The sequence below is a fragment of the Podarcis vaucheri genome (genome assembly GCF_965113315.1).
Source record: "Podarcis vaucheri genome assembly, chromosome: 1".
In the NCBI taxonomy this organism is placed as follows: domain Eukaryota; kingdom Metazoa; phylum Chordata; class Lepidosauria; order Squamata; family Lacertidae; genus Podarcis; species Podarcis vaucheri.
In genome coordinates, this window is record NC_138759.1 from 33,296,573 (window position 1) to 33,311,715 (window position 15,143).

General features: G+C 43.9%; 1 protein-coding gene across 1 annotated transcript; it reads left to right on the forward strand.

Annotated features, from left to right (window-relative positions):
* The first annotated feature begins 165 nt into the window (after positions 1-165).
* ALDH6A1 (aldehyde dehydrogenase 6 family member A1) lies at positions 166-15,061 on the forward strand. The gene is made up of 12 exons (XM_082214998.1): positions 166-302; positions 3,232-3,282; positions 3,568-3,642; positions 5,612-5,773; positions 6,468-6,546; positions 7,404-7,706; positions 8,947-9,068; positions 9,463-9,652; positions 10,294-10,475; positions 12,698-12,877; positions 13,452-13,550; positions 13,776-15,061. Exons 1-12 carry the CDS (start codon positions 246-248, stop codon positions 13,878-13,880), a joined length of 1,605 nt encoding a protein of 534 aa, XP_082071124.1. The 5' UTR covers positions 166-245; the 3' UTR covers positions 13,881-15,061.
* The last annotated feature ends 82 nt before the right edge of the window (positions 15,062-15,143 follow it).

Here is a 15,143-nt window from a genome sequence, read left to right on the forward strand (position 1 = left end):
GAGACCCATCCAGTCAGATTTCTCCTAGAGGGGGCGTTGACGGCAACGTAGCCAATCGAAACGCGGAGCTGAAGGGGTGGGTCCGAGCCAGGTTCTAGCACTATCCCATTGGCTTGCTAAGGGAGAAAGGGGAGGAGAAAACGTCGGGGCTCGTGATTCCATTGGCCAAGCTCAAAGATCGGGCGGGGTTCGATGGTTGAGCTGGAGGTGGGCGGGGCGCCTTTTGGCAGGTGGTCGCTGGCAGAATGGCGGCGGTGACTGCGGCTCGGGGGTCTCAGGGAGGGCGGCGCCTCTGGCTCGGGGTGAGACTGCATGCTGGAGTGGGAGCGGCCCCGAAAGAGACTGGGCTGGGGGGAATGGGGAGGGCTCCTTTTGGGGGTTTCGGGTCCGCGGGAGGCGGGAGATCTTGCCCCTTCCTCCATTTCAACTGCCCTCCTGAATACTCCCAAGAACACATACGGGCGAGCGGGCAGGGGGATAATTTACACACACACCCCGGAATAGCCCTTGGAGCGGGATCGACTCTCGTCCCACCGCACTCGCTCCGCCCCCCTTGCAAAAGGCGATGAAATCTGGCTTGCGAAGGGGATCGCTTCGCAGGAGCCAGCGAACTTCAGCCTTGAGTGGGTGGACCCGCTTGCTTTCTCACGTGCGAAGCGAGGGTACACTCGGGATTTCTGAAAGGCGAAGGTGCAATCGCTCCCCTTTGCTTTCAGTTATCCCTGAGTGTACATAAGCCGCCTCAGGACATCGCAACGCGTGTTGTAGGATCAGACCGGGATCCATGCAGGCAGGAGCCCATTGCAAGAAGAATCCCACGGAAAACTGGCTGGTGGGCTTATCTTCTGCCCACCCTTGCTTTAGATTGTACTTCTCCAAAGTCTAAAGCACTGTTGAATGTATGCAGTGCACGCTGGTCTATGCCTATTTACCTGGAGGCTAGTTCTGCTAAATTCCTCCATGGTAAGTGTGTATAGCCGCCTTGAACACACACCACTCTGTGATTATGGGGCCAAGTACATACAGGGATCCGTTCATACATGACAGTTCAACTCTCTAATTGCCTTGCAGAGTATTAGCTTGTTTATTTGTCAATTGCAACCCTGGGGCAACCCCAAAGCGATTTACAACCAGAGTAAACCTGTCTCAGTACAGAATTAACATATGTGTTGTAGATCTTAATTAACCACGAGTTGTGTTTGAAATGACTACTGAATTGGTTACTGCCCTCTACAACTGTGTGACATGCTGTAGTTCCAAATGAAATGCACACTGGAAAATCTTGCAGGTTCCTTACTACAGTTTCATCTATGGAGCTTTGAAAGAGACAGTGAAGAAGTTTGGACAAGGGGAAGAAGGCATAAACCTTTTTGGCTTTCTATGACAAATGGATACAGGGCCCTCGCTGGGAGTCCAGGCAGGGGGGTACAGCTGTATCAGGCCAGACTTTGAGTTCCTTTAAACATAAAATAATCTCTTGCCCTTGTAGAACAAAAGCAAAATGTGCAAGGAACGTTTGAAGGAATTGCTTTGTGAGATAGGAACCTGCTCACTCATTGGCTAAAAGCTCTGAAAGGTAGGAAGTCAGAGTTGTGATTAATGAGTGCTATGGAGAAACTTAGTCGTGCAAACCCAAGGGAATATTTGCAAATGGCTTAAAAGTACATAGGAAGTTCCTTCTCCTGACAATTTTGAAGGAGCTTCCTGCAGCCAATCCGAATCCGTGCCTTGGTTTCCGAACATTTTGGAAGTCGAATGGATTCCGTTTGACTTCCGAGGTACCACTGTATATCCATATCTCAGGTGAGTATGAATCATGGTTGAGAAGCTATGCCATCATATTCATTATGGACTTTTAAATTTACAAATGAAAAGATTTCAGATGAACAAAATAAAGTGAGAAAAAGGAAAAGAAAAGGTGCATAAAAATACAAAACCCCCTATAATTCTATACATATATAACACAAAGGTCTATAAATGAAATTATTATTCCAATACATATACATTTAATTATAACCTACTATATTTTTTATAAATGTTTTCCAAATAACAATATTTGTCCATATGCAGTCTATGTCTATAAGCTCTCCATTTGTATTTTGCAACAGTTGACATCTCTTCTATCAATATCAGTATTTTAGCAGTAGTGAGGGTGCGGAGAATCTATTTATGTTGACCAGTTGTCAAATTCCATGTAGTAGATAGATAATTTAAAATAATATTATCCTCTGACAATGCTAGCTTTCCCCCCCCCAAAGGTAATATTTATACAGTCTAGTAGGTACTTTCTCCCCAAACCTCATAAGCATAAATGTATGTTTCAAATAATAATTATTCTTATTACGTGTCATATTTATCATGGGTGTCTAAAAACTGAAGGCTTGCATGGATTGAAACAAGCTTCTCTACCCTTTCCTTTTGGGTGGCATTCAACTAATGAGTTTCATCAGCAGAAGCTGTGGGCAAGAACCTTCCTTCCTGTACACCACTCCATGCCCCCTGAAAGAGAACTCCTGCAACAGTGCACAGGGGAGCAGAGGGGGGATAATTTTGTCTGGCAAGCCAAAATGCTTGCACTGACAACAATCACCATAGCATGATGTTGAATTCCTTCCACAGAAATGCATCTTACGACTGTATTTGTGGGTTGTTCTCTGTCTACAACTCAGGATTTGCCTGTCCTTTGTGTACAGGAATTGTAATGATCTGATCCTGTACATAGTCTTACAAAAAAGTGTTCCTGTTACATCATTTCTAGATATCATTTTGGAGGACTAAATATAGGAAGATATTTTATTAAACATTTCATTCATCGTTCTAAAGGAAATGACTTCATAATCCATTCCCCGCAACCTAGATTTTTTTCTATTTATTTGGGGAGAAAGCCAAAAGAAAAAAAGAGACTTTGGGAAAAACAGAAAAACATTCTCCCCTGCGCCTCAATTTTCCCAGTCTTTTTTCAGGGCCTTCATTTCTCCATGTTTGTCAGGCATATTAATACTTACGTGTGGCCCCAGTTCAGTCCTTGGCGCTCTACTCCACCTGCAAAAGAGAACACAAATTTGCATATGACACAAAGCAGTAGTAAATTATGGCAGTTTGAAAATGAGTGAATATGTCGACTGCTCATGGCACAGCCTTGGGTGAATTTAGGGTAGCTGAATGTCTTCACGGAAAATTGTAGCTGTGCTGCTGAGTAAGTTCTGTGTTCCTGTTTTTTCCATCTTGTAGATCCAGAGGAAGGCAAACTGGCATTTTTCATCCTCCTATTCATCTTCAGTGGTGAGTTGGTTTCTTGCAAAATAAAGTTTTACTTGCAAGTATATTGGCTTTAAACAATCTTGTGGATTGCAAATTCTCAACCCACTTTTCTGGCAGTATTCATTAACTTTGGTTGCAGATAAATGTGGATAAATGAGTGCAGCTCCGTGAAGAGAATTAGAGGGAGAGAAAGGAAAAAAGAATTGATACTTAATCCTTATGTTAAGTATGTGAAAGAGTTTAGCTTAGTTGGTATTTCAGCATTCAGATAAACTCTGACACTGACCAACTCTTTGTATTCTGCAGCCAACAACCAAGCTGTTCATCGATGGCAAATTTGTTGATTCCAAAAGTAATGAATGGATTAATATTCACAACCCAGTAAGTAAACTTCCTTTTTCTTTTGTGCTTTTCTTCTTTGAGGCAGGAAAGGGTTGGATTGTGCAGTTGACCAGTGTAAGAAGGAAGAGGCACTCAAGAGCAACACTTTAAAATGGAATTGCTTCAGTAGTCTGAATTCCAAAGCTGTCTTTAGCTTGAAATTTAAAATGTCTTTCTGCATAAGCTGTCATGTGGTCCAATTTATCACCGGCAGAGGAATGAAGTTGTTTGGCTGGAACTTAAAGCAGTGAGCTTAGAGGACATGTGGTCCTCTGGATGTCGCTGGACTACAACTTCCATCATCCCTGACTATTGACCATTCTGACTGGGGCTGATGAGAGTTGACAGTAACATCCAGAAGGCTATGAGTTCCCCATCCCAGGCTTAAGATTCCAGACACTAAGTGTAGGTACGTAATCACTGACATTATTTTGCTTAATGTACTCCTGAGTCCTCCTAGTGAGACAAACTACAACTGATTTTATCTGGAGGCTAGTCTGGCAACTTTAAAGTCGTGTGTCCCTGTGGTGATATCACCCCTTTTAAGACTGGTTTATGGGAATGGGTTAGAACGGGGGTTAGCAAACTTTTCAGCAGGGGCCAGGTCCACTGTCCCTCAGACCTTGTGGGGGGCCGGACTATATTTTGAAGGGGGGAAAAGAACAAATTCCTATTCCCCACAAATAACCCAGGGATGCATTTTCAATAAAATCACACATTCTACTCATGTAAAAACACTCTGATTCCCGAACCGTCCACGGGCCGGATTTAGAAGGCAATTGGGCTGGATCTGGCCCCCAGGTCTTAGTTTGCCTACCCGTGGGTTAGAACATCAGAAATAATGAGCTTGCATACAGATGTCTCCTGTTAAGGCTTCAAGGACAGTGTCACAAGGTAACTGGGGTGGAAGAGGTGAACACCCACGGTCTAAGTTCCCATAAAACCTGGATTGGTGGGATCTCTCCGCAGCCAGCCAGCCAAGCCGAGGTCAGCATTTATTTGGGCTTTTGACAGCATCTTGCTCAGACTATTGAGATTTAAATGTAAGCGCTTATGTTAATTCGCTGGATAAGGTTGTGCTTAATGTTTTCTTTCTTTCTGAGCTATTTTAATCTGTGTAATTATTGGGAGTTTTTCTCTCTTGTAGAGTTTTGTTTTAGTAGAGTCGACCAAGGCAGATTGGGCCCAATTAGCAGACCCCAACAGTCTGTGTATGATTTAATGAAATTTGGTCTGGTCTGAGTTCCTGAACCCTTTAATTTTCACCATGTTTTTCAGAGTAAGGGTCATCTACCACAATCCCTAAGATAAATCCCTGATTGTCAGGCATGAGTTCATGTGCTGTTAGCGAAGCATGCTGCATTCACTTTTCCTCCCCTGCTGATCTATTCAGAGACGTGGCAACTTTGCAGCTGAGACTCAAAAGTTTGCTATTCATCCCCATCTTGGATTCTCAAGAAATCCCATTTCTATATATTAGAGATGACACCCTTCCTTGATTAGTGCCTTCAAAGAAGAAGGTTCATAATCAGCTAAGCATTTTCTGTTTGCACAGGACATGGAAGTCTGTTGCAGCAGATTTGGAGCCATTTCACTTATTGTTTCTGGGTTCTGGTTGTCCCAACCCTTGTAATGGGTATTGAGTGGGTATTGTGCAAAGAAATAATAAACTTCCATCCCAGCTGTCATGGACTGCAGGAATGGCCACAGCATTCTGCCACTCCCTGCACGTCAGGGGTTAGGATTGCTCAGTTTATCATGAATTTAAGGCCGTAAACTTAAATATCCTTACTTGGGAGAGTGACCCACTGAAATTGAGGTTGGGCTGGACTGGACTTTGCAACTAGCTCCTAGAAGATAATTAGTTGGCCCTGAAATTTAGCCACAATCTGTGGATTCCTATGTTAAGGCAATCCTGAGTCGGTGGCACATTTATAATGACCATTTTTTGGTGTTACTATTCTAACAGGCCACCAATGAAGTGGTTGGTCGTGTCCCCAAAGCTACACAAAGTGAGATGGAAGCAGCAGTGGCTTCGTGCAAGAAATCTCTACCGAACTGGGCTGAGACATCCATTCTGAGTCGGCAGCAAGTCTTCTTGCGATACCAACAGCTCATCAAAGACAATCTGGTGAGGAACTGGACTGACCAGACTGTGTGTGTTTTGAACAGTTATTTTTAAACTGTGGGTCCTGATAATGTTATTGATTTATTCTTGTAAAATGCTTTGTGGTGGGGTTTTTTCTTCAATCAGGCGTTATACTAATTTTATTATTTATTTAATAAAATTAGTATAATGCCTGATTGAAAAACAATCATTTTATAGCCCTTGGCCCTTGGCTACAAAATGGAAATTAAGATAGCCTTCCCTACAAAATCGTTACAGAAATGAGCAAAATAAAGTGTACAAGCCTCTTCTCACATTAAATAATTTTACCCTGTTCAGGAGGTATGTTATCTTGCTCTACATAGAGTTCATAGCCTGCCTAGAAACAGGATGAAGTGAACTGTAGTCCTTGAAAACCTATGCCAGAATAACATTATTAGTCTTTAAGACTTCTTCTTCTTCTTTTGCAAAATTGCATTTTATTCTCATTCTGAGTGATCCAAATGACCCATCCACCATAAGATGGGAGCAGGGTGGTGATTACTCATGTGCAGAGTGGCTTTTCCCTACTATTGCACTTGGCCTCCTGCAGCCCAGTAAATCTTGCTTCTTGCCTTCTGGTTCAGTAGATGAGCTTTATTTCCACCTTTGTTGAGTTTCCCTTTTCTCGGTTTCAGGAATTCTCATTACCTTTTCTTTTCTTTTTTTTAATCACCAGAAAGAAATTTCAAAACTGATCACCTTAGAGCAAGGGAAGACCCTGGCTGATGCTGAGGGAGATGTGTTTCGAGGCCTCCGTAAGCTGCCGGCACCTCTTGCTGTACATAGAAAATGGCTTTTCACGGGCTGAGGGAAGAGCAGAATACTTCTGAGTACTAGACGTTCTAGGGCCTTGGGAGGATAGCCCCTTCTGTAACCTTCCAAGAAGGAATTCTAAGTATTCTGTGAATTTTAAACAACACTTCTGCTTTTTTCGCTTTGTATATTTCGAGTATATTCTGAAATGCTAAGAGCTTTGTTTTCCTTTCTGATATCTTTCTGATAATACTGACAGTATTCCTTTATGCTAGAATCCCGTTACCATACTTCCTGTCTCCATTTGGACATGAATCCACCTCACCCGTTAATTATCTGAATCGAAGTAATTCTCAAGCAGCTGCCTATCCCTGTTGGAATAAGGAGTATTTCTGGATGGTGGTGATTGTATTGTATGAGTTATAGTGAAGGAGCTGGAAAAGCTAACCAGGTTGTGAGGACATTGAAAAGACTGCAGGGGTCAGCAAACCTTTGCAGCAAGGGGCCACTCCACTGTCCCTCAGACCTTGTGGGGGGCCAGACTATATATATATTTTTTTGGGGGGGAATGAACCAATTCCTATGCCCCACAAATAACCCAGAGATGCATTTTAAATAAAAGCACACATTCTGCTCCTGTAAAAAGACCAGGCAGGCCCCACAAATAACCCAGAGAGGCATTTTAAATAAAAGCACACATTCTACTCATGTAAAAACACGCTGATTCCTGGACCGCCCAAAGGCCAGATTTAGAAGGCGATTGGCCGGATCCAGCCCCCGGGCCTTAGTTTACCCACCTACGGAAAAGAGCATTTCCAGGGGCATTTGGAAACTGAGAAGTCCCTGTTCTTTGTTGCAGAGGTCGTTGAACATGCTTGTAGTGTGACATCCCTTATGCTGGGCGAGACCCTTCCCTCCATCACTAAAGATATGGACACTTACACCTACCGCTTGCCTCTGGGAGTGTGCGCAGGCATAGCACCTTTCAATTTCCCAGCCATGATTCCTCTCTGGATGTTTCCCATGGCCATGGTGTGCGGGAACACTTTCTTGATGAAGCCTTCAGAGCGGGTGCCGGGAGCCCTCATGTTTCTTGCAAAGCTGCTGCAGGATGCTGGCGCCCCCGATGGAACACTGAACATCATCCACGGACAACACACAGGTAATTCCAGGGGAGGCTCGCCTGGCGCCATTCATTACAAAATGTTTAAGGCAAAAACATTCCTCTTATTCCAGGCCTTTGGCTAATTAAACAACCCATAAACTGGGGAGGGGGAATTGCTTTTGTTTGTTACGGTGTTCTGCATTCTTGTGTTTTTGTATTGTAAACGGCCCTGTGATCCTCAGATGAAAGGCAGTATAGAAATTTAATAAAAAGATAAAAATAACCATAACAAATGCAGGGCAGGCCTCCAAGACTGTAGTGTAGGGGCAGAGTGTTAGGATATTTCCGCTCCACCTTAAAAGGGAGCAGGATGTTTGTGTCACAGCCTGCGTATTTCCTGTTCAGAGGATGTTTATGTTTGCTATTGCTTTCGTTTTCTCTCTCTGTCGAAGACACTGATGCAGACAGTCATGTCTTTCTCTGTTCTGATCAACGCTGAATAAAGCTTGTAAATAATGCTCTCCTGAGTGCAACTTTCGGCTGTGCTTTATCTGCTGATAAAGAGTGTGCATCGGGGTTGATATCATGTTGATATCATGCAGGCAGGGGTGTGCTATATAGCCAAGATTGGGTGCTTGTGTTCTCTTTTAGCTGTTTAAAAATAAGCGCCTTCTCCATCTTTCCCACTTTGATCCTGGTAATCACAGGGGCAAATTCCCCACTCCTTCAAGAGGTATGCCTTGAAAGGCTAGAACAAAATCTTCCCCTTTTACCACTCTTGGTCTTCCCTATTTGCAAGTGTGACCAGGTTATTTGCTTGCCCAGATCATGTGTTTGTGTAGTGATCTGGGAACAAGGAAGGTGTGAGGGTTGGTGAGCCAAGTAGAGAGCCCAAATGGGAGAGTGTTTTTGTTTTAAGGATGTTCTGTGAGAACATTGGAGTGTGAGAGAGGGAGAAATCTGGTTAAATTTTTTAAAAAATGTATTTTTATTAAAGTTTTTCTTGATTTACAAAAGTATGTGCAATGTCTCTCTCTCTCTCTCTCTCTCTCTCTCTCATGTCCCTCCCCCCCCCCCATGTAACATTTTTACAAATCAGTTTCATTTGTTGAGACATTAGGGAGAAAAGGGGGAAAGATGTGGGGGGGAGGGGTGACAATGTTTCTATTTTACTTAATATATGTAGGGAGAAATTTGGTTTATTTGTTTAGGTTATTGTTGCCACAGCACAAAGATGGAGAGCTCTTCGGTGCTGAGATATAATGAACAGTGTTTTGTTTTTCTTTTCTTTTTTCAGCCGTGAATTTTATTTGTGATCACCCTGATATCAAAGCAATCAGCTTTGTAGGATCTAATCAGGCTGGAGAATATATCTATGAAAGGGGTTCCAAGAACGGCAAGAGAGTGCAGGCCAATATGGTAAAACTCCGCATAATGCACCACTTGACATCTCTGTTTATAGGATAGTTGTTGATGATCCTGGAAAAAATCTATAATTTTAATGTCCTGAATTGTATTTCTGAAGTTCTGATGTTACAGTCAAAAAGGACAAACTTCAAAGTCATTTTCAGTATGGTTAACACGAAACCTTTAAATACTCCATATATTCAGGAGCACTTAATTATCTAGCAGAAAATCTCAAAAAACTTTTTGTGACACCTTTCACCTTTTTTCGTTCTGATTTTACATTGGTGTAACAGCCACATTTTCCTTGAAGGTCTGGGACCATTTAAGCTGATGTTTGAAGATTACTGTTGCTCAATATATATATTTTCAGCTTTTTTAAAAAATAAAAAAGTACATTTCATTCTAGGGAGCCAAGAACCATGGAGTAGTGATGCCAGATGCCAATAAGGAGAACACCCTGAATCAGTTGGTTGGAGCAGCTTTTGGAGCAGCTGGGCAACGTTGCATGGCATTATCCACAGCAGTCTTGGTGGGAGAGGCTCAGAACTGGCTGCCCGAACTGGTGGAGAGAGCCAAGAAGCTGCGAGTTAACGCAGGTGCCGATGCATTTGTTTTAATCCAATCCAATTTTTGCAGATCTAGAAAAAGAGTGGGCAACCTGCCGCCTCCCAGATGTTGTTGGGCTCCACACATGTGGGCAACACATGGAGAGCCACAGGTTGTCTAATCTAGAGCATTAGAATGTATGTTGTAATGTGCTTGTTAAAGGCTCATTTTTGGAGCCGTGAAGATGATCAGTGCAACTTCTGTCCATTAAATTGTTCCTCTCAAGTGTCTAATAAATTTGCTTTCTTAGTGGGGTCAGTCACTTCTTTTTCATAATGTAATAAGATCTCGGAACGCTCATTGCATTTAACCTTATAATAAAAACCATGTTCACTTTATGGAACTTCACTGCCTTGTCACCAAAATTAAGAGTTGCATAGCTGGCTAGCTAATTACTTAGCTACGCTGAAAAGGATCAGAATATATGGCACTATTAAAATAAACCTGTGACTGAAGCTAAAGAGCACAGTTAGCCTTGGATGGGCTAAACATGTGGCAGTGTTACAAGGCTGCATCATGAGGAACCATGTTTAATTTCCTATGTTGACATTGCTTGCTTTATTGCTTGATTTTTGTTAGGTGTTCAAAAAGAAGAGTTTAGGATTTGAGCAGGTTTTGTGTCTTGTCATAGGAGACCAGCCTGGAGCAGATCTGGGGCCGCTGATCAGTCCCCAGGCCAAAGAGCGTGTCTGTCAACTGATTGACAGTGGAGCAAAGGAAGGGGCTAGCATCCTTCTCGATGGACGAAATATCAGAGTGAAAGGTTTTGAAAATGGCAATTTTGTTGGACCGACAATCCTTGCGAAGGTCAAGGTGAGCTGGTGTACTGATCAGCAGGTGCAAATTAAAACACCTTAAAACTAAGGAAGACATGAACATTGATCCAGCATGTTCCAAGAGGTAGCCTTCCCTTTGGTCTTCAAAACACTGGTGTTGGCCCACAGCTATATTTTGTGCCATAGTGAAATGTTGCAAATGTCCCGATACCTGGCTATTGAAGTGAGCTGTGGCTAGAATGTGGAATGGTAGTCAAAAAGTGGTGAAGTTCAAGAATGATGTTTGGTGGATATATGGGAATGGATGGATAAGGAATAATAAAGGCTGGAATGCGCTGGAGAGCCTTTCCCTGAATTAAAAAAATGGTAAATTGGCATATTTTTGAATGCCTTAGATGTGACTGGCATTTGAACAATTGTGCAACGTGGCATTTACTGGTTGTACAGTGGTACCCCGCAAGACGAATGCCTCGCAAGACGGAAAACCCGCAAGACGAAAGGGTTTTCTGTTTTGGAGGCACTTCGCAAGACGAATTTCCCTATGGGCTTGCTTCGCAAGACGAAAGCCCATAGGGAAATCTCCGGGGACCTCTTTTAAATGCTGGTGGTGGGGAGCAAAGCCTTTCCCCCCCTCCGGCCTTCAGAAGAGGTCCAGGAAGGCCGGCGGGGGCCGAAAGGCTTTGCTCCCCACCGCCAGCATTTTAAAAGCAGTCCGGCATAGCAGGGAAGCGCTTCCCGCTATCGCGGACGGCTTTTGAAGGCAGGCGGGGGGAGCAAAGACTTTCGCCCCCCGCCGGCCTTCAGAAGAGGTCTTGGACCTCTTCTGAAGGCCGGCGGGGGGCGAAAGTCTTTGCTCCCCCCTGCCTGCCTTCCCGGGAGAGCGGAGAAAGGCAGCGCCTTTCTCCGCTGTTCCCGACGGCTTTTGAAGGCAGGCGGGGGGGGGGAGACTTTCGCCCCCCGCCCGCCTTCAGAAGAGGTCCAGGACCTCTTCTGAAGGCCGGCGGGGGGCGAAAGTCTTTGCTCCCCCCTGCCTGCCTTCCCGGGAGAGCGGAGAAAGGCAGCGCCCGACGGCTTTTGAAGGCAGGCGGGGGGAAAAGACTTTCGCCCCCCGCCCGCCTTCAGAAGAGGTCCAGGAAAAGTCTTTGCTCCCCCCTGCCTGCCTTCCCGGGAGAGCGGAGAAAGGCAGCGCCTTTCTCCGCTGTTCCCGACGGCTTTTGAAGGCAGGCGGGGGGGGAGACTTTCGCCCCCCGCCCGACCTCTTCTCGCTGCCACCCACCAGCATTTTAAAATCGCCCCGGGACAGCGGGGGTTTTTAAAATGCTGGCAGTCGGCAGCAAAGCCCTCCTGTCCCCGGAGCTTGCGGGGCTGGAGGTGGGGAGAAGGGCTTTTCTTCCCACCCCCAGCCTTCAGAACAGCCTTCTGAAGGCTGGGGGTGGGAAGAAAAGCCCTTGTCCCCCCCCCCAGCCTTCAGAAGAGGTCGGGGGACAGACTGTCCCCGGACCTGGTCTGAAGGCGGTTTCCCTAGGAACGCATTAATTGATTTTCAATGCATTCCTATGGGAAACCGTGCATCGCAAGACGAAAAACTCGCAAGAAGAAAAAACTTGCGGAACGAATTAATTTCGTCTTGCGAGGCACCACTGTATCTGATGTTTCAATGTGCCTTTCAAATGTTTATGTTTGCGAAGCATCGTGCAAGGCAATATGCTCTAAGATGGGATAAAATCTGTTTAATAAATGAATACTTTTCACTGGGGTCATTGTAGGGATCACAAGACTACAACACATTTTGCAACCTCACTTCATTCCGTCCTGCCAGTCCACTGTGAAGTTGTTGAGAGAAGAATCCCATTTCCCCCTTCTTTCCATTGTTCATCTACATTTCTTGCCTACTGAGTATATTCAGACCTCTTGCTTTTTGTTGGTTTCCTCCCCAACCCCCTGCATTAGGCGGTGGTTCTCTTTTTTATGTACTTCTGCAAACCTTGGGGTTCTCCCCTCCCAAGCTTGGTGATAGCCTCCTTCTTGTTTCTTAGTCTCCCCGTCTGGTTACAATCCTGGCAACAGTCACCATCAGAGTTCAATATTGGAGGGAGGGATGGTAGCCTAGAGTGGTAGCCATTTCATCAAAAGGAACAGAAGGGTCCTTTGGGGTGATGACCTGTGAAGGAAAAGGATGTTTCTGTGTTAAGTGTCAGAAACAAGATTTCTGCAGAATCTGACGTGCGGTACAATTAAAAGTTGCTTCTTTCTTGACAGCCCAATATGACCTGCTATAAGGAGGAAATCTTTGGACCAGTTCTAGTGGTTCTGGAAGCAGACAGTCTGAATGAAGCCATTGAAATAATCAATAAAAATCCTTATGGGAATGGAACAGCCATCTTTACCACCAATGGTGCCACTGCTCGGAAGTACTCTCACTTAGTAGATGTTGGGCAGGTATGTAAAGGTTGAGGTTCGTGCTGAACAGCTCAGGATACTGTTTTAGCTCCACCATAGCTCCATGACAGAGCAGATGCTCTACATCCAGACTGTCCCACATTCCATCTTCAGCATCTCTTAGTGAAAAGATTGTTGGATAGCAGGGTTGGGAAATTCCCTCTCCAACACTAAAGGTGCAAGAACCTTGTCCTCTTTCCTGTGTGGCCTTTCATACTGAGAGATCGCCATCTGAATGTAATACACTTGCCCCATTTTCCCTTTGTGGAGCCATTTGCCACGCTACCAACGAGATACTGAGGGCTATTTTATTAACGAACCGAGGACCAAACTGATGCTGAATGCATTACTGCATTCAACGTGCAAGTTTTTTAAAATGCAAAAGCTTTCTCTTTCTCTTCTTTTTTGGCCCTGAGGTTACAAAGTAAGAAACGGCTCAGTGCTTACCCAGTGAGACTATAGCAGAGCATTGATTTGAATCCAGGTTACCTTGAGCCTAGCCTGACTCTTTTTAGATTTATTTGTGCATTTTCTTTGATTTATAATAAAATTATCAATTTTGGCTTTGCTTTAGATTGGTGTGAATGTTCCAATTCCAGTGCCTTTGCCAATGTTCTCCTTCACTGGTTCTCGCGGGTCTTTCAGGGGGGACACCAATTTCTACGGCAAACAGGTAATCCATTAAGGTTTATATATATATATATTATAGCACTCCAGATGTTGCTAGACGACAACTCTTAATTATTCCTGACCATGGGCCATGCTGCCTGGGGCTGATAAATTTGGAGTCCAACAAAGTCAAAAGGACTGCAGGTTCCCCTGCAGCCTTATAGTTAAAACTAAAACCAGCGACTGCAGCACAAACTGATATGAACATCTGACTCTTTGTCTCTTTCAGGGGGTACATTTCTACACACAGCTGAAGACAATCACTTCTCAGTGGAAGGAGGAAGATGCTACTGATGCCAAGCCTGCCGTCGTTATGCCAACCATGGGGAACTAAAGCACCTTGTTAAATTTGCTCAAGATGCTGCTGAAAGTATTCTTCACCCACTGATGCAAGCTGCTCTTGGATATTCCCTGTTGCCATTGTTGCCCTAGAAATAACAAAGATTGCTTCATTTCAGGCTCTGCATTTAAAATCAAATTGGCCAGGGCCCTTTAATACAAAAGTATTTTCTTTAATTCTAGAGAAAATAATCTGTTGTGTGTAAACAGACAAAATCAGCTTCTCTTGTCCCACTCATGCAACCTAGTGCTGAGAACCCAGACTCTATTTTTCATGGGATGTTAGTGTTTAAGAATCCATTGCTGCAGTTACTGCTGTTTCTCTGTTCACAGCTGGTATGTCCTGCTGTCAGAATCTAATTCAGCTTTCCCCCGCAATAAACTTTGGATACTTCAGAGAAACAGATTTACTCATTACAGGATTGAGCAGTAAATGTGCAGGTACTCGACTTTAATAAGTAGTCGCCAAGAATCTCACACATAGGAAATAGCTGTTGCAAAGAGACAGCGAAACCTTACCAGTGGGAACTTTAGTTCCCATGATGCATGGAAACAGCATGCAAGCTGCTTTAAAGCGGACAGATTTTCTACCTTAACACAGCAATGTGCCTATACCTTATTTATGCACTAAATATTTTTGGAACCAAAACATGTGTGATCTTTGCTTCTGGGGCTGCTAGACCATCATGGTGTCAAAAATAATAAGCCTTCATAAAGATGCAATTGGTTCTATCAGTCTAGCTTTCACTGGGATATTACTTCCCATTACACTAGTGCAAAGGAGAATTGTCGATTCTAGGGCTATTTAAAGGCAGTCCTGCATAGTGGGAGTACATGCAACTTGAGATGACACCTTGAATTGCACAGCAGTGTGATCTGCATAGGTTAGCTGTGTGTGATGCAGTCATGGGATAGGGAGGGATAAACTATCTGGCTTCATAGGGATGTTAGTGGCATAAAAAAAAACATGCTCAAAGTCCTTTCTTCCACTTTGAAACCATGCAGTGATTTTTTAAGTTGTCTAATGAAACAAATTGGACTCATTTGATATTCTGCCTTTTGTAACCAGCAAGTGCTTAAACTGAAAATGGTAATGAATAATTGAATTGATTAATACTCTGTATGTTGTGTCTTACATTGGTGTTAATCATGAATAAATGGCTATTAAATTCAGAATCCTTCTGATTTTCTTCAGGAAAACAATCTAATAGCACAAATCCCCTTGAACCCATTGACTTCAGCAAGCTAAAACTTTGTA